This window comes from Nerophis ophidion, linkage group LG20, assembly GCF_033978795.1.
Source record: "Nerophis ophidion isolate RoL-2023_Sa linkage group LG20, RoL_Noph_v1.0, whole genome shotgun sequence".
NCBI classification, from domain to species: domain Eukaryota; kingdom Metazoa; phylum Chordata; class Actinopteri; order Syngnathiformes; family Syngnathidae; genus Nerophis; species Nerophis ophidion.
Genome location: NC_084630.1, coordinates 19,373,531 through 19,400,023, shown reverse-complemented (window position 1 = coordinate 19,400,023; position 26,493 = coordinate 19,373,531). Strand labels below are relative to the sequence as shown.

At 42.0% G+C, this 26,493-nt stretch overlaps 1 protein-coding gene across 2 annotated transcripts in view; it reads left to right on the top strand.

Annotated features, from left to right (window-relative positions):
• rasal3 (RAS protein activator like 3) overlaps positions 1–26,493 on the top strand; it is a 68,785-nt gene that overhangs the window by 17,925 nt on the left and 24,367 nt on the right. Inside the window, exons 3-14 of one of the 2 annotated variants that reach the window (XM_061880647.1) lie at positions 831–909; positions 1,728–1,780; positions 2,621–2,706; positions 4,836–4,965; positions 8,019–8,117; positions 8,200–8,862; positions 14,348–14,492; positions 14,570–14,714; positions 14,792–15,028; positions 18,507–18,708; positions 25,445–25,536; positions 25,604–25,717. In XM_061880647.1, coding sequence (XP_061736631.1) covers positions 831–909; positions 1,728–1,780; positions 2,621–2,706; positions 4,836–4,965; positions 8,019–8,117; positions 8,200–8,862; positions 14,348–14,492; positions 14,570–14,714; positions 14,792–15,028; positions 18,507–18,708; positions 25,445–25,536; positions 25,604–25,717 — 2,045 coding nt within the window. Of the gene's footprint in view, positions 1–830; positions 910–1,107; positions 1,284–1,727; positions 1,781–2,620; positions 2,707–4,835; positions 4,966–8,018; positions 8,118–8,199; positions 8,863–14,347; positions 14,493–14,569; positions 14,715–14,791; positions 15,029–18,506; positions 18,709–25,444; positions 25,537–25,603; positions 25,718–26,493 lie in introns of those variants that run through there. The other variant, XM_061880648.1, reaches the window with a different exon arrangement.

The window sequence follows — 26,493 nt, the reverse complement described above, 5'->3', positions numbered from 1 at the left end:
CTAAGTCGCCACCTCATAGTCCAGACCTGTCTCCCATGGAAAATGTGTGGCGCATTATGAAGCGTAAAATACGACAGCAGAGTCCCCGGACTGTTGAACGACTGAAGCTCTACATAAAACAAGAATGGGATTTCCACTTTCAAAGCTTCAACAATTAGTTTCCTCAGTTCCCAAACGTTTATTGAGTGTTGTCAAAAGAAAAGGTGATGCAACACAGTGGTGAACATGCCCTTTCCCAACTACTTTGGCACGTGTTGCAGCCATGAAATTCCAAGTTAACTATTATTTGCGAAATAAAAATAAAGTTTATGAGTTTGAACATCAAATATCTTGTCTTTGTAGTGCATTCAACTGAATATGGGTTGAAAAGGATTTGCAAATCATTCTATTCTGTTTATATTTACATCTAACACAATTTCCCAACTCATATGGAAACGGGGTTTGTATATTCCTGTAATCTTGCTTACAGTTTCAACAAAAAAAAGCGCATTTAACATTTCTTGCTCTTGTTTATGATGTAACACAGTGGTGAACATGCCCTTTCCCAACTACTTTGGCACATGTTGCAGCCATGAAATTCCAAGTTAATTATTATTTGCAAAATAAAAATAAAGTTTATGAGTTTAAACATCAAATATCTTGTCTTTGTAGTGCATTCAACTGAATATGGGTTGAAAAGGATTTGCAAATCATTCTATTCCGTTTATATTGACATCTAACACAATTTCCCAACTCATATGGAAACAGGGTTTGTATATTCACGAAATCCTGCTTAAAGTTTCCACAAAAAAAGCGCATTTAACATTTCTTGCTCTTGTTTGTGTCCTCAGCCCACAATCTGGACCCGGGACCGTGTCAACAGCTGCCTGTCCGTCCTCAGCATGCAGAACCTGGTGGATATGGAAACAGGTCAATAAACTAATTCCCCCGGCCTAAGGACCCAGAACAGATTCTGTGTTGTATCAAGCACGTCCGATGCTTGAATCCTGCAGACGGCCGCAAAGGAAATGTCAGAATGTTAATACCAGTGTGAATGTCAAATTGCTTCCTGTGTGTTTTTTTTTTTATGATGATAGCATCGCTCATTTGCTTGTAGGGAGCAGCGGAAGCAGAGAGCGTAGTTAGCTCGTCAGAAAGCTGCATGCCGCTTGTGATCGGTGAATCGCTTTTTTTGCTGCTTTGGTTGAGTCAATGAGGGAATGTTGCATCGGTTAAGATTGGAACGCAACTTGGGTACAAAATGATAGGATTCAGACGCTGGATTGTATGCGGCGGGGCGCTGGGTAAGTGTGACTTGCATGTGCCACCTCATCTTTAAAGGTGGACAGTACTCTAGTACCCGTACTCTTTTACTCTTTGTTCTCGAGGACACAATGTCCACAGTTTCCAAAAACAATTTGAAATGTGGACTCGTCAGACCACAGAACACTTTTACGATGAGCTTGGGCCAAGCGAAGCCGGCGGCGTTTCTGGGTGTTGTTGATAAATGGCTTTCGCTTTGCATAGTAGAGTGTTAACTTACACTTACAGATGTAGCGACAAACTTTAGTGACTGACAGTGGTCTTCTCAAGTGTTCCTGTGTGGTGATATCCTATACACACTGATGTCGCTTTTTCATGCAGTACCGCCTGAGGGATCGAAGGTCACGACATTTAGATATGATGAATAGAGGAAACATGTCGGTTTTATGATGGATTGACAACTAAAGAACGCCCTTTCCTTTCAGAATGTACTCCTGACCACTTGAGCCCTCGAAAGAAAGAAGACGGCAGGGTGAAGGTGAGTGAGGCACCTTTTGTATGAATGTTGAATGGTATTGTGTAGAGATGTCCGATAATGTTTTTTTTGCCGATATTCCGATATTGTCCAACTGTTAATTACCGATATCACCGATACGATATATACAGTCGTGGAATGAACACATTAATATGCCTGATTTTGTTGTGATGCCCCGCTGGATGCATTAAAAATAAATCAACTCACGTTATGGAAAAGAATGCCAAAAATGGCACTGACATTTTTATTATTGAAGTCACAAAGTGCATTGTTTTTTTTTAACTTGCCTCAAAACAGCAGCTTGGAATTTGGGACATGCTCTCCCTGAGAGAGCATGAGGAGGTTGAGGTGGTCGGGGAATAGCGGGGGGTGTATATCGTAGCGTCCCGGAAGAGTTAGTGCTGGAAGGGATTCCGGGTATTTTTTTCCGTAGTGGTTATGTTGTGTTACGGTGCGGATGTTCTCCCGAAATGTGTTTGTCACTCTTGTTTGGTGTGGGTTCACAGTGTGGCGCATATTTGTAACTGTATTAAAGTTGTTTATACGGCCACCCTCAGTTTGACCTGTATGTCTGTTGCCCAAATATGCGTTGCATTCACTTGGTGTGGGAAAAGGCGTATGTATAATGTGATTGGTCTGGCAGTGCCTTTAGGTTTATCGGCGCTACGTACTCCTCCCTATGTTCGCGTTTTATTGTACCTTTTGAAAATGATACAGATAATTTTGAAGCCGATACCGATAATTTCCGATAGTAAATTTTAAAGCATTTATCGGCCGATAATATCAGGAGCCCAATATTATCGGACATCTCTAGTATTGCGGTGTTTTTTTTTCTTCCTAAAGGCACTGATCAAGAGACGGCTTGAGAACAAGGCAAAGAGAAATAACAACACTCAAGCGAACTCAGTGGGACTTCACAAAGGAAGCAGGTACATTACTGCTACCCCTAACATACAGTTAAAAAGTTAACAAAAGTTAAAGTTTCTCCTCATTCAATGCGTTTTCTTTATTTTCATGACTATTTATATTGTAGATTGTCACTGAAGGCATCGAAACTATGAACGAACACATCTGGAGTTATGTACTTAACAAAGAAAATTGAAATGACTGAAAACACGTTTTACATTCTAGTTTCTTCAAAATAGCCACCCTTTGGTCTGATTACTGTTTTGTACACTCTTGGCATTCTCTCGAGTCCACAGTTTTGGGAAACTTTGGACGTTGTGTCTTCCGGAACAAAGTGGAAAAGAACCATCCAGACTTTTCCAGGCGCAAAGTGTAAAAGCCAGCATCTGTGATGGTATGGGGGTGTATTAGTGCCCAAGGCATGGGTAACTTACACATCTGTGAAGGCACCATTAATGCTGAACGGTCCATACAGGTTTTGGAGCAACATATGTTGTCATCCAAGCAACGTTATCATGGACGCCCCTGCTTATTTCAGCAAGACAATGCCAAGGCACATATTACAACAGCGTGGCTTTATAGTAAAAGAGTGCGGGTACTAGACTGGCCTGCCTGTAGTCCAGACCTGTTTCCCGTTGAAATTTTGTGGCGTATTATGAAGTCTAAAATACCACAACTGTTGAACAACTTAAGCTGTACATCAAGCAAGAATTGGACAGAATTCCACCTGAAAAGCTTAAAAAATTGGTCTCCTAAGTTCCCAAACGTTTACTGAGTGTTGTTTAAAGGAAAGGCCATGTAACACAGTGGTAAAAACGCCCCTGTGCTTTCACGGCGGGGTTACAGCTTACTGCGGGGTCGTTCTCCTTGGAAGGCAGACGGATTATTCCGGACAAGGCGTGCAGGTAAGAACATGATTCATTCCTCAAAATCAAAGTATTACAAAAAACAGAACACAAGGCGCAGGCACAACGCGCTGATCGTGCTAGAGCTAAACTAAGACTTATCACAAACTAAGAACAAGGAAAACTTACGTTGACTGTGGCAGGAAATAAAAAAGACTTACAAGGCATGAAGCGAACACTTAGCATAAACTGTGGCATGGGACAAACAAGACTTACTAGTAGGTGTCACCACCTGCTGCCACCTAGTGGTTTGTATTCAGTTTCCTTTGTTGGTGCAGTTGACCTTGTGACCTCACTCCAGTTCTCTTTCCCCTGCAGTTCCCGTCTCTCTCGTGGGTGGAGCTGCGAGACGTGCACAGCTGTTTCTAATTTTGATTGAGGATATTTAGCCTGCTCTTTGGCAGCTGGATGGCACTTGGCGATTCAACCCTGTGGCTTCACTCCGAGACCTCCCTTGCATTTTGCTACGCTTGTTTCTGATTGCTCCTGGTGCCATCCAGCCTGTGTCTTAGTTTGTAGTTGCACGTCTTGCAAACTCCAGCCTAAGTTTAGTTCAGATTGGATAACTTTTGTTGTTTTTGCCCGAAGCCCTTTTTGAGTTTACCTTCTTGCTTCGTCGTCCTTAGTTCTCTCCTTTTTGGAGCACCCTTAGTTGTAAGTATGTTCTAATGAGTAAAGAGACTGTTTTACTCACCTTTTGTGTGTCTGCATCCTTGGGTTCCTCGCCATACTTGTAATACCAAACCGTGACAGTAGGACAATAGCGTGAGGCAAAAAATGACGCCAGGCCGACTGACTGGCAAAGGCAGGCTTTAATAATGCCTCTGAGTAGAGACAGGGGGAGCGTCCTGGACACCAGAGGCAGGTGAAAACAACAAGTAACCATGGTAACAAACACAGGATGTGCACAAACAGGAACCAAAGGAGTCCAAAATTAACAGAACATAACGAAAACCTGATTCGGACCACGGATCATGACGTGCCAACTTTTTTGCAATGTATTGCTGCCAGTAAATTCTAAGATAATGACTGTTTGCAAAAAAAAAAATGTGTTTCTCAGTTGCAACATTAAATATCTTGTCTTTGCAGTCTATTCAATTGAATATAAGTTGAAAAGGATTTGCAAAAAATTTTATTCTGTTTTTGTTTACATATTACACAACCTGTTTTTGGGGTTTGTACACCAAGTGAGTCGAAAAGCTTTCCTTGAATAAATAACCCATCATGTATTACTCTGTTTTTTTAAGACACTACGAGTCCAAGGAGTCTGTGTCGATTTCAGTGAGTCCAGTGGGAAGTTTGGATCTAAGTGCAGATGCCAGCACTGTCATCAGGCCAGTCCACAGCTCCATTTTAGGGGAGAAATACTGCTTTGAGGTACAGGCTTGGGCAACTATTTTGACTCAGGGGGCCAAATTTAGAGGAAAAAAAATGTGTCTGGGGGGCCGGTATATTTATTTTTAGTAGCACGAATACAGAACCTCACAGTAATGTCTGATTGAATGCTAAATCTTAGCTAACATTGCTTAACGCGATAATTATGAATAATTTCGCTGGTAATCACAGTGCTAAAAATAATGTGCAAAATATAAAACATTCTCATGCATTTAAATCCATCCATCCGTCGTTTTCCACCGCACCTGTTCAAGAAGTCGCATTAATGGTAAGAAGTATTTTATGTCACGATGGGGGGGGGGGGTTTGCAGCTTGCTGCAGGGTCGTTCTCCCAGGAAGGCAGACGGACTACTCGGGACATGGCATTTAGGTAAAAACATGATTTAATTTTAACTAAAAAAATATACAAACAAAAATCGCTCACAGCGGAGGCACAACTTGGGCTAAAGAACAAAGCTAACGCATAAACAGACTAAGAACATAAATCAAACAAAACTTACTTGGCATGGCATGAAGCACGAAACTATGGCAAGGCATGAAACAAGTCAGCACAGGGTGACTGACTGGCAAAGACGAGCTTAAATACTGCCTCTGATTAGTGCTCGGGAAGCAGGTGAGCGGGCATTTTGTCCACCAGAGACAGGTGGACAAAATGAGTAACCAAGGAAACCAGACAAGGGAGTGGAAAAAAACTGGAATTTAAAGAGTCCAAAGGACAAACAGCACATGGCCAAACAAAAACATGATCAACAGACATGACATTTTATTTACTATTGGTTAGCTTCAGAATAACAATGTTATCAAAAAGAGTAATAGACTTATTATACTCTAAAAATGTTGGTCTTACTTAAAAATGCACGCATTTAGTTGTATTTAGTGTTAAAAAATATGATATGGCTCTCACGGAAATACATTTTGAAATATTTGGTTTTCATGGCTCTCTCAGCCAAAAAGGTTCCCGACCCCTGCTTTGGAGCAATCACACAATTTGATGAGGCAATTCCTGAAGGAATGCACGTGAATGGTCCAATGTTGCAGTTGAAATGAAATGCTGACATTATGTAGGATAAATGTTAGAATAGATTGAATGTTGGAATTGTTTAAATATGCTGAAAAATGTGGGAGTTGTGCAACTTGGAAAAATAACCCATTTCTTTCAATGTGAACTTGCCGAAAATGATGGAAAAAGCTTGTTTTTTTGGGAAATGATTAGGAGTATGAATGTCCTGAATGAGCTAAGTTGGTTGGTGTTGGAATTGTTTAAATCGGTCAAGAAATGTTGAAGTGGTAAATGGTATAAGGGATTTTCAGGAAAATAGGAATTAAAAAAAAAATGATGTTAAAAAAACGCGAATGGTCTGAATGATCTAAAATGGTTGGTGTAGGAATTGTTCAAATCGGTTGAGGAATGTTGAAGTAGTAACTACTAACATGTTGAATTGAGAAATAGTTTCATGAAATTCATGGAATTTCGGGAAAACCTGGAAATTTTACAGTTCAAAACACAGTTAAGAAGAATGTTTGGACGGTGGAATGGTTCAAGTTGGTTGAAAAATGTGAGAGGAGTAGTCGACAGAAAAAATTGGTGAAAATACAGCTTCGGAAAACCAGGAATTTTGGAAAATCCTGGAATTTATTTGAACTCGGAAAAAGTGTGGTTTGAATTTTCAGAATGGTGGAATGTGTTGAAGCTAGAATGGCTTGAATCGGTTGAAAAATGTGGAAATGGTGGAAGTTTGAAAAATGGCTAATTCATTTTGAATGGGAAAAATGTCCACAAAAACCTGGAATTCTGGGAAATCTGGGAATTTTTGGAATTCGTTAAAGAAAAGCCAGCGATTCCTGAATAGGCTGAACAGTTTGAAGATGGAACGGTTGAATCGGTTGAAAAATGTGGAAGGTAGACCGTGCCAAAATCTGGAGAAGAAGAAGAGAAACCATATGTCTGAATGCTTTGGTGCATTCACGCAGTTATATGAGGGAATTCTTGAAGGAATTGTGTGTGAATGCTCCAATGCTAAAGTTGAACTGAAATTTTTTGTGAACTCGGAAAAATTGTAGTTTGAATTTCCAGAATGGTGGAATGTGTTGAGGGTAGAATGGTTTGAATCGGTTGAAAAATGTGGAAATGGTGGAAGTTTGAAAAATGGCTAATTCATCTTGAATGGGAAAAATGTCCTGGAAAACGTAAAATTCTGGGAAATCTGGGAATTTTGGGAATTTTTCAAAGAAAAGCCCGCAATTCCGAAATAGGCTGAACAGTTTGAAGTTCGAACGATTAGAATCGGGTGAAAAATGGTATTGTGGAAACACAAACATTTCTGGAAAACCAGGAATTTTTCCAGTTCAAAAAACAACTTTGTTTTTTGTCCTGATTAAAAGGAATGTTTGGACAGTGGAATGGTTGAAGCGGGTTACAAAATGTGGGAGGGGTAGTCGCCAGAGAAAAGGGTGGAAATAGGGCTTTGGGTAACCAGGAGTTCTGGAAAATACTGGAATTTTTTTTTGAACTCGGAAAAATAATAGTGCCGACTTGTCCAGGATGAACCCCGCCTTCCGCCCGATTGTAGCTGAGATAAGCGCCAGCGCCCCTCGCGACCCTAAAAGGGAATAAGCGCTAGAAAATGGATGGATGGATGGATAGATGGATGGATGGATGGAAAAATAATAGTTTGAATTTCCATAATGGTGGAATGGTTTGAATCGGTTGAAAATGTGGAAATTGTGGAAGTTTGAAAAATGGCCAATTAATTTTGAATGGGAAAAATGTCTGGAAAACCTGGAATTCTGGGAAATCTGGGATTTTTTTTTCAATTCGTCAAAAAAAAAACCTGCGATTCCTGAATAAACTGAACAGTTGGAGTGGTATGTATCGGGGGGAAATATGGAAGGTAGAGCGCGCCAAAATCTGGACGAAAAGAAGAAGAATTGGAGCATTCACACAATAACTTAAACCTTGAATTGAAATAATTTCCCTAACTGCCAAATTTGCGATGCATTCTACATTCTTGCAAATGTTCTACTTGTATTTATAGGTCATCAACTCTGAGAGCACACATTGCTTTGGCTGCTCCTCAGCTGCGGAACGCGATCGATGGATTGAAGACCTGAGACGGGCCGCCCAGCCCAACAAGGTAAGAAATCAGACCAAAAGGAACTAAATCTAGTATTGCATCATGAAACATGGCGCTAATAAAAATGTTTCACCTGTCCCAGGATAACGTCGAGCGCACAGAGAGCTCCCTCAGTCTGTGGGTGAAGGAAGCCAAGGACCTGCCACCCAAACGCAGTTATTACTGCGAGCTCCACCTGGACGGGATTCTGTTCGCACGTTCAACCAGCAAGGTGTCTAGTCGCTCCAGTCTGGCCGGGGACGGCTCGACTGGCTCCTCCGGACACCCGGGTGGGAGTGGAGCCGGGACCAACGGCTTTCAGTTATTCTGGGGGGAGTTCTTCGAGCTCGACAATCTTCCCTGCATCTCCCAAATCACCTTACACCTTTTCTGCGGTGAGGACCTTAAAAAGAAGCGGCATTCCCGAGAGGAGTTCAGCCCGCATCTGCTCGGCAGCGTGGATATACGCTTGGCAGAGATCCGAGGCAGAGCCTACCAGGAAAAGTGGTACCGCATCGTTCCTTACAAAGCCTCTGCCACGGCATGCGGCAAAGAACTTCTGGGGCCGCAGGCTTCCCTCCGCATCAAAGCTCGGTTTAGGAACCTGCAGGTTTTGCCTATGGAGAAATATAAGGAGTTTGCCGAGTATCTGACCGTGGATTATGTAGAAATGTGTAAAAGCTTGGAGCCACTTCTGAACGTCAAGGAAAAGGAGGAGCTGGCAGGAGCTCTGGTGCACGTGCTGCAGAGTATCGGCAAAGCAAAGGTAAAAACATGCAGAGGGTTCATATTCACTATGACCATATCCATCCAACCATCCATTTTCTATCATTTGTCCCTTTTGGGGTTTCTGGAGCCTATCTCAGCTGCATTTGAGCGTGGTACAGCCTGGACAAGTTGCCACCTCATCGCAGGGCCAACACAGATAGACAGACAACATTCACACTCACATTCACACACTAGGGAACATTTAGTGTTGCCAATCAACCTATCCCCAGGTGCATGTCTTTGGAGGTGGGAGGGGCCTGTCCCCAGGTGCATGTCTTTGGAGGTGGTGGTGGGAGGGGGGTCACTCAGGAAAGGGGACCAATTTAGCCCAGAGGGGGGTCAGGAATAGAAAACACATTTGCCCGGTCAACAAGAGTCCACATGTCACATCAAAGACACAGGAGACAGAGCTTGATCAGGTTAGAGGTCTCCTGCAGAGCGTCACATTCCTAAGCCTAATAAACAACTTTTGGAGACCCGTTCAAAGAACATCATCAATTAAAACAAGTATAATTAATTTTGCTATCACAAAACTCATAAACTTTTTTTTTTTTTTTGCAAATAATAATTAACTTAGAATTTCATGGCTGCAACACGTGACAAAGTAGTTGGGAAAGGGCATGTTCACCACTGTGTTACATCACCTTTTCTTTTAACAAAAGTCAAACGATTGGGAAATGAGGAAACTAATTGTTGAAGCTTTGAAAGTGGAATTCTTTCCCATTCTTGTTTTATGTAGAGCTTCAGTTGTTTAACAGTCCGGGGTCTCCGCTGTTGTATTTTACGCTTCATAATGTGCCACACATTTTCGATGGGAGACAGGTCTGGACTGCAGGCGGCCCAGGAAAGTACCCGCACTCTTTTATTACGAAGCCACGCTGTTGTAACACGTGCTGAATGTGGCTTGGCATGGTCTTGCTGAAATAAGCAGGGGCGTCCATGAGAACGTTGATTGGATGACAACATATGTTGCTCCAAAGCCTGTATGAACCGTTCAGCAGAAATGGTGCCTTTACAGATGTGTAAGTTACCCATGCTTGGGCACTAATACACACCCATACCATCACAGATGCTGGCTTTCGAACTTTGCGCCTATAACAATCCGGATGGTTATTTTCCTCTTTGTTCGGGAGGAAACCATGTCCACAGTTTCCAAATATTATTTGAAATGTGGACTCGTCAGACCGCAGAAACACCTTTCACCTTTGCATCAGTCCATCTTAGATGATCTCGGGCCCGGCGAAGCCAACGGGGTTCCTTGGTGTTGTTGATAAATGGGTTTTGCTTTGCATAGCAGAGTTCTAAATTGCACTTACAGATGTAGCAACCAACTGTAGTTGCTGACAGTGGTTTTATAAAGTGTTCCATAGCCCATGTGGTGATATCCTATACACACTGATGCTGGTTTTTGATGCAGTACCGCCTGAGGGCTCAAAGGTCCGTAAAATCATCGCTTACGTGCAATGAGTTCTCCAGATTCTCTGAACCTTTTGATGATTTTATGGACAGTAGATGGTAAAATCCCTAAATTCCTTGCAATAGCTCGTTGAGAAATGTTGTTCTAAAACTGTTCGACAATTTGCTTACAAATTGGTGACCCTCACCCCATCCTTGTTTGTGAATTACTTAGCAATTCATAGAAGCTGCTTTTATACCCAATCATGGCACCCTCCTGTTCCCAATTAGCCTGCACACCTGTGGGATGTTCCAAATAAGTGTGTGATGAGCATTTCTCAACTTTATCAGTATTTATTGCCATCGTTCCTAACTTCTTTGTCACGTGTTGCTGGCATCAAATCTAAAGTTAATGATTATTTGCACACAAAAAAAATGTTTATCAGTTTGAACATCAAATATGTTGTCTTTGTAGCATATTCAACTGAATATGAGTTGAAAATTATTTGCAAATCGTTGTATTCCGTTTATATTTACATCTAACAGAATTTCCCAACTCATATGGAAACGGGGTTTGTACAACGACAGAGATCTACGACATTGACCATACACATCCGAAAATTTAAAATTAGGGGATTTGGCCAGCGCGCTTGCAGGAGCAAAGGTCACCGCCTCTGTCTATGGTGCTGAGGACGAGCACCGTCGGATAGGGGCATGTGCTGACGGCGAGACACAGCTGGCAGTAAGCGGCGGGGAGCAGGAGGCGGAGGAGGACTGAGAAGTCGACTGTCATATGAATATTGTGGAAAAATATAACCTTTGTCAAACCAGAACAAAAATATCCAGCTGACGTGTGTGATCCACCAAACCACAACGTTTTAATAGGAAGGAGCAATCTGTAATCTGGTATAAAATGGTTGTATTACAATTTATATGCCAAAGAATATATCGTAATATAATATTGCAATAGGGTGTTATATTTATCGCAATATGGACTTTGTGGCCATCCCTGTTTACATCCCTTCCATATGTCACCAAAAAGGATTCAAATTAAGCTCTTTTTTAAAGTAATACATGGGACGGCGTGGCGCAGTGGGAGAGTGGCCGTGTGCAACCCGAGCGTCCCTGGTTCAATTCCCACCTAGTACCAACCTCGTCACGTCCGTTGTGTCCTGAGCAAGACACTTCAGCCTTGCTCCTGATGAGTGCTGGTTGGCGCCTTGCATGGCAGCTCCCTCCATCAGTGTGTGTGAATGTGTGTGTGAATGGGTAAATGTGGAAGTAGTGTCAAAGCGCTTTGAGTACCTTGAAGGTAGAAAAGCGCTATACAAGTACAACCCATTTATTTATTTTATTTAAATATGTGTAAGTTATCATTAGTATTGTTAGGTATTGTTTTTATTTCAAAATAACACACTTTATTAAGTGTAGCACCACAACCTTTGGTTGTAACACGGAAAGACAATTTGATATTATTCAGAGTAGGGATGCACCGATTAATCGGTAACCGAATATATTCGGCCGAATATGGCAAAAAAAGCCACATTCGGCCTTTGGTGGAATGAGTTAAAAACAAGGCCGAATAGTGGCGTGTTTACATTATTAGCCTCTTGTGAAGGCTACCTGTATAAGTGTAAGAGGTTACAAGCACACACTTAATTGAGATTTACTTGAGCCTTCTGTTTACATTTTTAGCATATCTACTGTGGCTAAGCAGACTTTTGCCAAAAGGACAATAATTCATTTGTTGTGGGTTTATCCACTTTAATGCACTTTATTTTTTTTGGAATGCATGTTTTGTTTGAAGGCCTAATATAAATGAAAAACCTTGTGCTTTTTTTGAAAAGCAAAGGCTACTGGAATATTTAAAAAAATGTCAACATTCAATAAAAAAATACTTTATTTGAAAAACATGTCTAAATATTTATTCTAGGCTATTTCTGCAATATTAAAAAAATGTGAAAAACTGCAGTCATTATTCTGTATTCGGCCTTCGGCCAAGCTTTTAAATTTTATTCGGCTTTGGCTTCGGCCACAAATTTTCATTTCGGTGCATCCCTAATTCAGAGTATTTACAGTCTTGGTCAAACGTTTTCATACACTTGGCTGTCTTGAGTTTCCAGTAATTTCTACAACTCTTATTACTTATTTTTTAAGTAATTGGAGCACATACTTGTTGGTCACAAAAAACCTTCATGAAGTTTGGTTCTTTTATGAATTTATTTTGAGTCTACTGAAAAAGTGACCAAATCTGCTGGGTCAGAAGTCTACATACAGCAATGTTAATATTTGGATACATGGTAGCCATCCACAAGCTTTTGGTTGAATCTTTGACCACTCCTCTTGACACAATTGGTGCAGTTCCCCTAAATGTGGACTTGTTCCTTCAGCATTCAGGACTTTGGGAAGGTCATTCTAAAACCTTAATTCTAGCCTGATTTAGCCATTCCTTTACCACTTTCGACGTGTGTTTGGGGTCATTGTCCTGTTGGAACACCCAACTGCGCCCAAGACCCAACCTCTGGGCTGATGATTTTAGGTTGTCTTGAAGAATTTGGAGGTAATCCTCCTTTTTCATTGTTCCATTTACTCTCTGTAAAGCACCAGTTCCATTGGCAGCAAAACAGGCCCAGAGCATAATGCTACCACCACCATGCTTGACGGTAGTATACTATAGCCTTTTCTAACCCCCTTTTTGGACCAGTTGATCTGCCGTTTCTTTTCTTTTCTCCTCTGCCCCCCTCTCCGTTGTGGAGAAGGGAGGCCATGGATGAAGTGCTGGCTGTCCAGAGTCTGAACCCGGGGGTGGACCGCAAGCCTGTGCATCGGTTGGGGACTTCTCTGCGCTCCTGACCCGTCTCCGCTCGGGATGGTCTCCTGTTGGCCCGACCATGGACTGGACTCTCACGGTTATGTTAGATCCACTATGGATTGGACTTTCACAGTATCATGTTAGACCCGCTCGACATCCATTGCTTTGGGTCCCCTAGGGGTGGGGGGATTGCCCACATCTGCGGTCCTCTCTAAGGTTTCTCATAGTCATCCACATTGACGTCCCACTGGATTGTGAGTTTTTCTTTGCCCTATTGTGGGCTCTGAACCGAGGATGTTGTTGTGGCTTGTGCAAACCTTTGAGGGACTTATGATTTAGGGCTATATAAATAAACATTGATTGATTGATTAATTTATAGGAATTGTGTTCCTGGGATTAAAGGCCTCACATTTTCTCCTCCAAACATATTGCTGGGTATTGTGGCCAAACTGTCTGGTTTGGATTAAGGAGTGGACTCAGATGCAGAGATGAGGTTCTTAGTAAAAATTTTATTTTGAAAAACTCTTAAACCTCCAGAGCCAGAGTAATACGCATTCTATAAATAAACAAAAATGGAAAAATCACTCCTTAAAAGGAGGAAAATACCAACAAAAAGACAAACTATAATTAGTGTCGTATCTGCTATGAAAAATTAACAGAAAACGCTCCGACAGGAGGAAGAACAAAAATGATTATGAAAATGTATACTCTAATAAAGGTAAACAAAAAATCACTCAAAAAGTTTGAGGAAGAAAAGGTTATTAGAAAAAAATCCAAACTCACCACTTCGGTTGAACAAAGGCTAGATTACAAAGGTCGCTCTGAGGAGGAGAAAAAGTTAAATTCAAAATTGCAGCGTGGGATTCTTTGTTCCAAGGGAGTAGACGTGGGACACGAAGGCATGGACACGAACATGAACATGAACATGAACTTGGGTGGTAGACTGACACGAAAGCTCGAGACGATCTGGCACAGAACAAGGGGAGGCATGAGCTTATATGGAACATGAGGGTAATGGGAAACAGGAGGAAACAATCAAGGGTCAGGGATGACGTCAAACTGGTGACACAAGAGGAAGAGCCCGCGATCTGAATCAAGAGCAGTTGCTTTTCGAAATAAAACATGAAAATCAGAAGACAGAAAAAACCAAGACAAGAATTCCTTCACAAATAGCTCCATTTTTGTTTTATCTGACATCACATGGACAAAGATGAGACCTTCTGGAGGACCGTTCTATGGTCACCTTTGACCACGACTGTATGTTAATGTGTTTCAGGAGTTTCTCGCCGATTTGGCCAGCGCCGAGGTTGAACGTCTCGGTGAGAAGGAAGCACTCATCTTCAGAGAGAACAGCCTTGCCACTAAAGCCATAGATGAATACATGAAGCTGGTCGGACAGAAGTACCTCATCGACACACTCGGTAAGGGAGGTAGATCATTGCTGGCTGGCTTCTGATGATTACAAACTCACTTTTCCCTCTTTCTGTTTTATCTTTAGGGGACGTTATTACATGTCTCTATGGGACAGGGGACAACTGTGAAGTTGACCCTCGCAAATGTCATCCCTCCGAACTGTCAAACAACCAGAAGCACTTGAGAGAAGTGTGTGACGAGGCAGTGCGGAAAATTTTAGACCTACACGGGTGAGAAAGTTAAAATTTGAACAATGTTGAATCGTTGATATTAGCATTTAACTGACATAACTGTTTTGACGTTCTAGACACTTTCCTGAAGAGTTGAACTCAATTTTCTCAAGCTGGACAGAGATGTGTAAAGACCAGGGAAAACCAGAGATCGGTCAACGTCTCATCTCAGCTTCGCTCTTCCTTCGCTTCTTGTGTCCAGCCGTCCTCAGTCCTTCCCTTTTTGGTTTGACACAATCGTACCCGGAATCGAAAACACTGCGCACCCTCACCTTAACTGCAAAAGTCATCCAGAACCTGGCAAACTTCACCTTGTGAGTAAATTTGCTGTGTTGTTTGTAAATGTCGAAGTCAGCTTTGACCATAGAGTGGTACTTCAACTCACGAGTATCTCCCTTCACCAGCTTTGACCATAGAGTGAGTGGCACCTCAACTTAGGACTATCTCACCCCACCAGTACCTTAACTTGCGAGTAATTTGAGATATAAGCTGTTTCTTAGCTTTTTGTTATGCTCTACGTTGCCAGCATATATTGAATTAAGAGCATTTTTACCACTAGTGGAAGTCCATCCAGGTATCCATTTTCTCCCGCTTATCCGAGGTTGGGTCGCAGAGAAGCCCAGGCTTCCCTCTCCCCAGCCACTTCGTCCAGCTCATCCCGGGGGATCCCGAGGCGTTTCCAGGCCAGCCGGGTGAAATAGTCTTCCCAACGTGTCCTGGGTCTTCCCCGTGGCCTCCTGCCTGTTGAACATGCCCTAAACACCTCCCTAGGGAGGCGTTCGGGTGGCATCCTGAGCAAATACCCGCTGCTCCTCTCAATGTGGAGGAGCAGCAGCTTTACTTTGAGCTCCTCCCGGATGGCAGAACTTCTCACCCTATCTCTAAGGGAGAGCCCCGCCACCCCGTGGAGGAAACTCATTTCGGCCGCTTGTACCCGTGATCTTGTCCTTTTGGTCATAACCCTAAGCTCATGACCATAGGTAAGGATGGAAACGTAGATCGACCGGTAAATTGAGAACTTTGCCTTCCGGCTCAGCTCTTTCTTCACTACAAAGGATCAATACAGCGTCCGCATTACTGAAAACGCCGCACCGTAGTATTTGTAACAGGGTTGTGCCGTTCGAGCAGTAAGGAGTTAATATATTGTTACACGTTGATGTTCCTGCTTTGTTTACACTAGTAACAAATATAAGGCGTTTTAACACAGCTCAGTGATCGACAAAATCCTACCCTCAAACCTTTGGACATTAGAACATAGAAAAGAGCTGAAGACCAAATCAGAGAAACAAACCATTGAAAACACACTACCTGGTGCGTCAGTCTGCATCACACAAGCTGCAACCAGCGTCCAAACAAAGAACATTTATCCATAAAAATATTGACAGGCTGCAGCAACTGTGCTCGCCGTTTTTCAACTCGTTCCGTCTAGTACAGACACACAACCAACTCTATGAAAACAATTAACTTTTAATGGGAGATAGTAAGCAGACTTGTCAAAACTGGATGAAGCAACAGCAGAAGGAGACACTGCATTAGTCTGGTCTCATTTTGCCGTATTTTCTGTGTCCCGTGAAAAACCGTCTGACCGGGACTCTCGTATAACTGAAGTTCCGTGGCTGAATTATGGAAAGCCAATACACTGGTAGTTTTTACAGCTTCCATAGCGAGTTAGAACTTTGGATGAATGTCCCATAACGAGAAGATAGCGAAAAAGAAGAAGATTATCGACTAAGGCATATGCAAAGACTACAGTGGCGGTCGTAAACATATTTTCAGGATTTATGCGGATCTTAAAGGGGAACATTATCACGATTTCAAAAGGGTTAAAAACAATGAAAATCAGTTCTCAGTGACTTGTTGTATTTTTTGAATTTTTTTTCAAAATTCTACCGGTCCCGGAATATCCCAAAATAAAGCTTTAAAGTGCCTTATTTTCGCTATCTTCGAAACCACTATCCATTTTCCTGTGACGTCACACAGTGCTGCCAAAGTAAACAAACAATGGGAATACCACAGCAAGATATAGTGACATTAGCTCGGATTCAGACTCGGATTTCAGCAGTTTAAGCGATTTAACAGATTACACATGTATTGAAACGGATGGTTGAAGTATGAAAGTATTGAAGAAGAAACTGAAGCTATTGAGCGAATAGCTATTGACGCTATTCATAGCCATAGCATGGCCGAATAGCTGCGTTAGCATCGCCGGTAAAATGTGCGCACCAAACGATCAGCACTTTCGCATTTTGTGATAATGGTGCAACTTAAATCCGTCGATTGGTAAGTGTTTTTTTGGCAATAAATGTGGGTGGAAGGAAACGTAATATAGTTGCAAATGCATCTGCAGGTTATCCATAAATCTCTGTGCCATGTCTGCTTTAGCACCGCCGGTAAATAGCATGTTAGCATCGATTAGCTGGCAGTCACGCCGCGACCAAATATGTCTGATTAGCACATAAGTCAACATCAACAAAACTCACCTTTGTGATTTGGTTGACTTTATCATTGCAAATGCATCTGCAGGTTATCCATACATCTCTGTGCCATGTCTGTCATCACTGGTAAATAGCATGTTAGCATCGATTAGCGTAGCATGTTAGCATCGATTAGCTGGCAGTCACGCCGCAACCAAATATGTCTGATTAGCACATTAGTCAACAACAAAACTCACCTTTGTGATTTCGTTTACTTTTTTGTTGCAAATGCATCTGCAGGTTATCCGTACATCTCTGTGCCATGTCTGTCTTAGCATCGCCGGTAAAATGTGGAGACACTCTGGCACATTCAATGGGGGGCTGGCGGCAGACACTTTCGCATCTTCGGGCCAGTGGTGCAACTTGAATCCCTCCCTGTTAGTGTTGTTACACCCTCCCACAACACACCGACGAGGCATGATGTCTCCAAGGTTCCAAAAAATAGTAGAAAAAACGGAAAATAACAGAGCTGAGACCCGGTGTTTGTAATGTGTTGAAAATGAAAATGGCGGCTGTATTGCCTCGGTGACGTCACGTTCTGACGTCATTGCCACCAGAGCAATAAACAGAAAGGCGTTTGATTCACCAAAATTCACCCATTTAGAGTTCGGAAATCGGTTAAAAAAAAAAAAGGTCTTTTTTCTGCACCATCAAGGTATATATTGACGCTTACATAGGTCTGGTGATAATGTTCCCCTTTAAATACACATCAGAAGGTACCAGAAGGTAAGAAAAACTGGTTTTGCGGTCCTTTTACACACACCATAGTAATACATGTGTCACTGACTACGGTAGCCGCAATGGGCCGACAATCCCTCAAGCGGTGCGGCTTCAAAGTCGTTTTAAAACATTTTTGACAGTTTTTTGAGTGCTGTGTATAATGTTCTTTATTTTCAATGGAACATTTAAAGTTTTGGTGTTGTTTACTGACGTCACATTGCAGTCTACACATATCTGTTATGTATGACTACCATCTACTGGTCACACTTATCATTACAACATGTCCAAAATAAAATTGCTTCGAGGTGGGTAAGCACAACCATAATTAGTCCGTGCATTAGGGGCATTGGGTTATAAGGCGCATTGTCGATTTTTGCGAAAATTAAAATATTTTAAGTGCGCTTTATGGGCCGAAAAATATGTTAAATGGGTTTCAATTCATTTCACTGGGCGGGGCTGCTTTTTGGATGCAAGATGAGTTTTGAGCTTGGTCGTGGAACGCACTGTGCTTTAAGTTGAGGTACCATTGTATACAGTACATTGTCAAAAAGTAGATTGAAACGTTTTGGGATTTTTTTGTTTGTTTTTTTGAATGCAGATTTGGTGAGAAGGAGGAGTACATGCTGTTCATGAATGACTTCTTACAGCAGCATTGGGACAGAATGAGAGGCTTTCTGCAAACCGTGTCCAATCCTTACACAGAGACCCCGATGAGCTCATTTGACGGCTATGTGGATCTACCTTTGCGACTTGCTGTGTTGCATGGTCTCCTGGTGGATATCATCCATCATAGGGCACAGGTAAGGAAGAAACCTTATTGGTAGTGTAGTCATAAGCTGCAGACACAGCCCCTGCCCACGGGGGGCTCCGGGTTTATTAAAGAGGCTGTTTGCAACATTCACACAAATAAGCGGAGGGCAGAAACTTTTCAATGTATTTCACACAGTTTATCCCGACCATTTATGGCTTCTCGTAAATAATGTGCAGTAGCACATGCACGCGCATTAACTTTAGGTGTCGGTAGCTGATAATAGCAATTTAAATAGCTTGCGTTAGACATCCGCATTAGCGTTAAGCTGGGGTATGTCCTCACTCCCACTCTCTTCGGCATTTCTTTGATGTTCTTTTGAACCGCGCTTTCCGATCGTCGACCGAGGTCGTTTACCTCCACACTCGGTCAGTCGGCTGACTGTTCAACCTGGCTTACCTAAAAGCAAAGAGCAAGTTCCACGAGGTACCCTTCAGAGACATGCTGTTTGCAGATGACACTGCTCTGGCCACCCACACAGAAGAAGAGCTACAGAGCCTGATGGACTGCTTTGCAAAGGCATGCGACCAGTTCAGCCTGACTATCAGTCTGAAGAAGACAAATGTGATGGCCCGAGATGCTGAACCACCCTGTATCACCAATAACGACCAGGAATTAGAGGTCGTCAGCTAGTTCACATACCTTGGCTCCACCATCACTGACAACCTCTCACTGGAAGCAGAGATCAACAAGAGGATCGGCAAGGCATCCACGACCTTGGTCAGGTTGTCGCAAAGAGTGTGGAACAACAAAATCCTGACAATAAACACCAAGATCGCTGTGTATCGTGCCTGCATGCTAAGCACTCTCTTGTACGCCAGCAAATCCTGGACTCTGTACTCCTCGCAGGAGAAGAGACTAAGTGCTTTCACATGCGCTGCCTCCGTCACATACTCAGGATTATATGGAGTGATCCTGTGACCAACAACGAGGTGCTGATGCAAGCCAAGATTCCCAGCATGGTCACTCTCCTCCGTCAGCATCGCCTACGATGGCTGGGCCATGTGCGTCGAATGGACGATGTCCGCATCCCCAAAGACATCCTCCACGCAGAGCTTGCCTCTGGCAAGAGGACAACGGGACGGCCACATCTCCGCTTCAAGGATGTCTGCAAGCGTGACCTGAAAGCGTTCGACATGGACCTGAACACCTGGGAAGAGCTTGCTCAGGACAGATCCAGCTGGAGACACAGCTCCACCATCACTGACAACCTCTCACTGGAAGCAAAGATCAACAAGAGGATCTGCAAGGCATCCACGACCTTGGCGAGGTTGTCGCAAAGAGTGTGGAACAACAGAATCCTGACAATAAACACCAAGATCGCTGCGTATCGTACTTGCGTGCTAAGCACTCTCTTGTACGCCAGTGAATCCTGGACTCTGTACTCCTCGCAGGAGAAGAGACTAAGTGCCTTTCACATGCGCTGCCTCCGTCGCATACTCGGGATTATATGGAGTTATCCTGTGACCAACGAGGTGCTGATGCAAGCCAAGATTCCCAGCATGGTCACTCTCCTCCGTCAGCGTCACCTCCGATGGCTGGGCCATGTGCGTCGAATGGACGATGTCCGCATCCCCAAAGACATCCTCCACGCAGAGCTTGCCTCTAGCAGGAGGACAACGAGACGGCCACATCTCGGCTTCAAGGTTGTCTGCAAGCATGACCTGAAAGCGCTCGACATGAACCTGAACAACTGGGAAGAGCTTGCTCAGGACAGATCCAGCTGGAGACACAGCTCCACCATCACTGACAACCTCTCACTGGAAGCAGAGATGAACAAGAGGATTGGCATGGCATCCACAACCTTGGCCAGGTTGTCGCAAAGAGTGTGGACCAACAGAATCCTGACAATAAACACCAAGATCGCTGCGTATCGTGCTTGCGTGCTAAGCACTCTCTTGTACGCCAGCGAACCCTGGACTCTGTACTCCTCGCAGGAGAAGAGGCTAAGTGCCTTTTACATGCGCTGCCTCCGTCACATACTCGGGATTATATGAAGTGATCCTGTGACCAACAACGAAGTGCTGATGCAAGCCAAGATTCCCAGCATGGTCACTCTCCTTCCTCAGCATCGCCTTCGATGGCTGGGCCATGTGCGTCAAATGGACGATGGCTGCATCCCCAAAAACATCATCTACGCAGAGCTTGCCTCTAGCAAGAGGACAACGGGACGGCCACATCTCCGCTTCAAGGATGTCTGCAAGCGTGACCTGAAAGCGTTCGACGTGGACCTGAACAACTGGGAAGAGCTTGCTCAGGACAGATCCAACTGGAGACACTGGACTGAAAGCTGGCGAGGCAAAACTCCGCCAGCTTGCAGATGAGAAGCGAGCTCAGAGAAAGAACAAGCAACTACATCCTGGAGCTGACCCGACCTACAAATGCACCAAGTACAACAGAGACTGTCACTCCCGTCTGGGTCTAAAGAGCCACAGCAGACGCTGCATGTCCAACTAAATCATATCCAAGGGGCGCCAATCCATGGTCTTCCGAGACTTTTGGATGGTAACATCAACCTGTCATTAGGTGTATTTTCTATTATAACATATGTGTTCCTTCTCTTGGACTGCTTTTGTATGTGTGCACGCACTCTCTGCGGAGACCAGGTGAGTGACAGCCAAGAATCTATTTTTTTTTTAGTTAAAAATGTTATTAAATAAACGTTGTAACTGTGCAAAAAATAAACAACTGTCAAACAAATGTATTGAGGTAAACTACTAATGGTATATAGTACGCGCCTGCCTTAAATTACTGCCGGGTCAAACTTGTTTCGCAAAATAATTAGCGCATGCTTGGCATTACCGCCGGCTCAGGATTAACGTCGGGTCAAACTCGTTTCGCAAAATATTATTTTTATTAGCGCATGTCGCTAAATAATTAGCATATGCCTAGAATTTCCGCCGGGTCAAACTCGTCACGTCACGAATGACACTTCACCTGTCATCATTTTCAAAATCGAGGAGGCTAATTTCAATAATTTGAAATCGCATGAAGGGAAGAAGATTAAGAGCTATTCAGTAGGATTTAAGGTCCAAGCTATTGAATATGCTAGAAAGAACAGTGCACAGCTATGTTTTATTAATGTACCGTAGCTGTGTGTGTCAAATATGAGTCATTAAATGACTCCCGCCTCCTGGTGGTAGAGGGCGCTAGTGATCCTTCTTGCGACTACTCGGTTGCAGAAGAAGTGACAACAAACAGCAAGAGTGAGCAGCGATCGTTTATTTTTTTCCTCTGGCTTGCACTTTTAACATGGAGGATTACATATCTAAAATAAAACAGTTTTCTAAACTGGACTTTTAATCAAAGCAGGAGGTAATAAAGGAAGATCTCCATCGATACAGAGAGACTTTTAAAACTCAAGAAAGCTAAGGAAGACTTCTATTAACGAGTTATCGATGCTTTTGATCAGAAGGAACTGTGCATGGACTTCATTTATAAGTAAAGGTAAGACCATAATAAGGTTTTTTTTCATGATGGTACCCTTACATCACACTCAAATTTATAAGCGCAGGCTTAAATTTACCGCATGCCTATGGTAAACGCCGGAGTGAGACGAGGTTTTAAGTTAATTAACGCCCCGGTGGCAATTCAAGGAAATATGTTATCCAACATTGGAACAACATTTGTGAGTCAGAAAATATGAAAATCATAATAGTTCCCGATAAAAAATTTTTATTTATCTTGAAACTCACTGTATCAAATTGTAAGTAAACATTTTTTGTGTGTGCAAAATTCAAGTAAGGAACACAGCCAGATTGGTGGCACAACTAGAAATAATATTACAAATGTATTAAAGTTATTTGAAAGTCTACAATCTTTGAAAACAGCTTGTAAATCAGTGTTTTTCAACCTTTTTTGGGCCACGGCACATTTTTTTCATAAAAAAAAAAATAGGCACACCACCAACAGAAAATGTTAAAAAAAGAAACTCCAGCAGGTTGTCGTGCCTTATTTTGAGTTTGTTGTCGTGTTCTGCGTGTCGTGCTTTAGTTTCTGTCTTGCGCTGTTATTTTCCTGTTTTGTTGGTGTTTTCCTGTAGCAGCTCCACGCCTTCCTTTGAGTGCTCTTGGCCACACCTGCTTTGTTTTGGCAATCAAGACTATTTAAGTTGTGCGTACGCTATCCTTCTTTGTGGGGACATTGTTGATTGTCATGTCATGTACGGATCTACTTTGTGGACGCCGTCTCTGCTCTACACTCTGTAAGTTTTTGCTGTCGTCCAGCATTCTGTTTTTGCTTACTTTGTAGCAAGCTCAGTTTTACTTTTGTTTTCCATAGCCATTCCTATGCTTCAGTGCCATTTCCAAGCGGGACTTGCCTTTTGTTCTTTTTTGGTTTGCGCGTTACACACCTTTTTACCTGCACCCTGCCTCCCGCTGTGCTCTGCATGCTGGGATCACAACAAACCATCCTCAACGTGTTCCGACTTCAACAAATCAATGAACTACCTGCTGCTTTGACTGATATGGAGTATCACATGCTTACCCTGCTGAGCTCTGCACAGCACAGGCACTACAAAACGGGACATTATTATAATTATTGATTTGCAAAAAATATTTTTTGAAAGTTGCATAAAGACAATATCTCACGGCACACGAGTGGTTGAAAAACACTTGTAAATTATTATTAGTTGTATGTTTTATACACTATAAAAGCTTTGTGGTTATCTTTGTCAATATTTTTAGATGCCACTGTCCAATAAGGAAAAATCACAGTTGGCTAGGGTATATACCAATATTTTGGTACCGGTACCAAAATGCTTGCCTATTGTAGATTCATTCTTCCCAGTCTGGTGCAGGTCTACAATTCTTTTCCTGGTGTCCTTCGACAGCTCTTAGGTATTGGCCATAGTAGAGTTTGGAGTCTGACTGTTTGAGGCAGTGGACAGGTGTCTTTTATACAGAGAACGAGTTCAAACAGGTTCCATTAATACAGGTAACGAATGGAGGACAGAAGAGCTTCTTAAAGAAGAAGTTACAGGTCTTTGAGAGACAGAGATCTTCCTTGTTTGAAGTGACCAAATATTTATTTTCCACCATAATTTACAAATAAATTCTTTAAAATTCCTACAATGTGAATTTGTGGATTTTTTTTCCACATTCTGTCTCTCACAGTTGAAGTGTACCTATGATGAAAATTACAGACCTCTGTCATCATTTTAAGTGGGAGACCTCGCACAATCGCTGGCTGACTAAATACTTTTTTGCCCCACTGTAATTCACTTCTAAAACAACTGTCTGGCAACATGATCATTATAGAAGCAACGCTCTGGATATCAAACACATGGCATAGAAAAGCTAAACATGAGAGAAAAGTCATGAGAAAGGTCTAGAACAAGGGTCACCAACCTTTTTGAAACCAAGAGCTACTTCTTGAGTACTGATTAATGCGAAGGGCTACCAGTTTGATACACACTTAAATAAATTGCCAGAAATAACCAATTTGCTCAATTTACCTTTAATAGATAAATCTATTTACATAAAAAATGGGTATTTCTGTCTGTCATTCCGTCGTACATTTTCCTTCTATGGAAGTTTTTTTTGTAGAGAATAAATGATGAAAAAAACACTTAATTGAACGGTTTAAAAGAGGAGAAAACATGAAAAAAATTAAAATAAAATTTTGAAACATAGCTTATCTTCAATTTCGACTCTTTAAAATAAAATAAAAATCAACCAAAAAATATGAAGTTAAAAACTAACTAATTCGTATCTTTTTGAAAAAATTAAAAAAATAATTTATGGAACATCATTAGTATTTTTTCCTGATTAAGATTAATTTTAAAATGTTGATGACATGTTTCGAATAGGTTAAAATCCAATCTGCACTTTGTTAGAATATATAACAAATTGGACCAAGCTATATTTCTAACAAAGACAAATCATTATTTCTTCTAGATTTTCCAGAACAAAAAATTTAAAAGAAATTAAAAAATACTTTGAAACAAGATTTAAATTTGATTCTACAGATTTTCTAGATTTGCCAGAATATTTTTTTTGAATTTTAAACATAATAAGTTTGAAAAAATATTTCACAAATATTCTTTGTCGAAAAAACAGAAGCCAAAATGAAGAATCAAATTAAAGTGTATTTATTATTCTTTACAATAAAAAATACATTTACTTGAACATTGATTTAAATTGTCAGGAGAGAAGAGGAAGGAATTTAAAAGGTAAAAAGGTATATGTGTTTAAAAATCCTAAAATCATTTTTAAGGTTGTATTTTTTTCTCTAAAATTGTCTTTCTGAAAGTTATAAGAAGCAAAGTAAAAAAAATTATGAATTTATTTAAACAAGTGAAGACCAAGTCCTTAAAATATTTTCTGGGATTTTCAAATTCTATTTGAGTTTTGTCTCTCTTAGAATTAAAAATGTCGAGCAAAGCGAGACCAGCTTGCTAGTAAATAAATACAATTAAAAAAATAGAGGCAGCTCACTGGTAAGTGCTGCTATTTGAGTTATTTTTAGAACAGGCCAGCGGGCGACTCATCTGGTCCTTACGGGCTACCTGGTGCCCACGGGCACCGCGTTGGTGACCCCTGGTCTAGAGCGATTTCGGATATTACATTCCCCAACTAAAGTGGCGCTTAAGAGATACAATAATGGTCAGTCGCCATCGCTCGGTGCCAATGTATGAAAACGGGTAAACAGAAACAATACAAGGGTAGAACCAAATCCATAATAAAATCCAGAAACAGACATTTTTTTTAATTATTTTTTTTTAGGAAACAATAGAGAAGTTGCACCCTCTACCTTGGATTCTAAACCAGATAACGGAGTCATTGAGCCCCGAGATACCTCGGATCCCAATCGACAGGTAAGGAGACTTTGTGATCAATGACCCATTCGTATAGTGTGTTAGTGACACTGCTTCTTCCTTACAGTCCAAGTACACAAGTTAAGCCAATGTATGTTCCTCCTAAAGACCTGAACAAGTTCAGCCCTCACCACTCATCTCTCCAGCAGCTTCCTCAGGACTCCAAAAGTCTAACAGAGTGGTATGTTCATCTTTAACATCTGTGATTAGATTAGGGCTGGGCGATATGGCCTTTTATTAATATCTCGATATTTTTAGGCCATGTCACGATACACCATACTTATCTCCATATTTTGCCTTAGCCTTGAATGAAGACTTGATGCATATAATCACAGCAGTATGACGATTCTATGTGTCTACAATATCAGTCAATCAATCAATGTTTACTTATATAGCCCTAAATCACTAGTGTCTCAAAGGGCTGCACAAACCACAACACAAACCACTACCACATCCTCGGTAGAGCCCACATAAGGGCAAGGAAAACTCACACCCAGTGGGACGTCGGTGACAATGATGACTATGAGAACCTTGGAGAGGACGAAAGCAATGGATGTCGAGCGGGTCTAACATGATACTGTGAAAGTTAAATCCATATTGGATCCAACACAGTCGCGATGGGGTATTCATATGGATATTAACTTCCCCCATTATGATTATATTATCGGCGTGCGTCACTAGATCAGCAACGAACTCTGAGAATTCACTGATAAAGTCCGAATAGGGCCCTGGGGGGCGGTAGATAACAGCCAGGTGTAGAGGCAGCGGTGTGACAGACCTCATAGTAAGCACCTCAAACGATTTATATTTATTATTTATGTTAGGACTAAGGTTAAAGTTTTCGTTGTATATTAGTGCGGGCCCCCCACCCCTTTTAAGCGGACGGGCAATATGCGCATGTGTAAAGTTAGGAGGACATGCCTCATTTAGCGCAAAAAAGTCGTTTGGTTTAAGCCA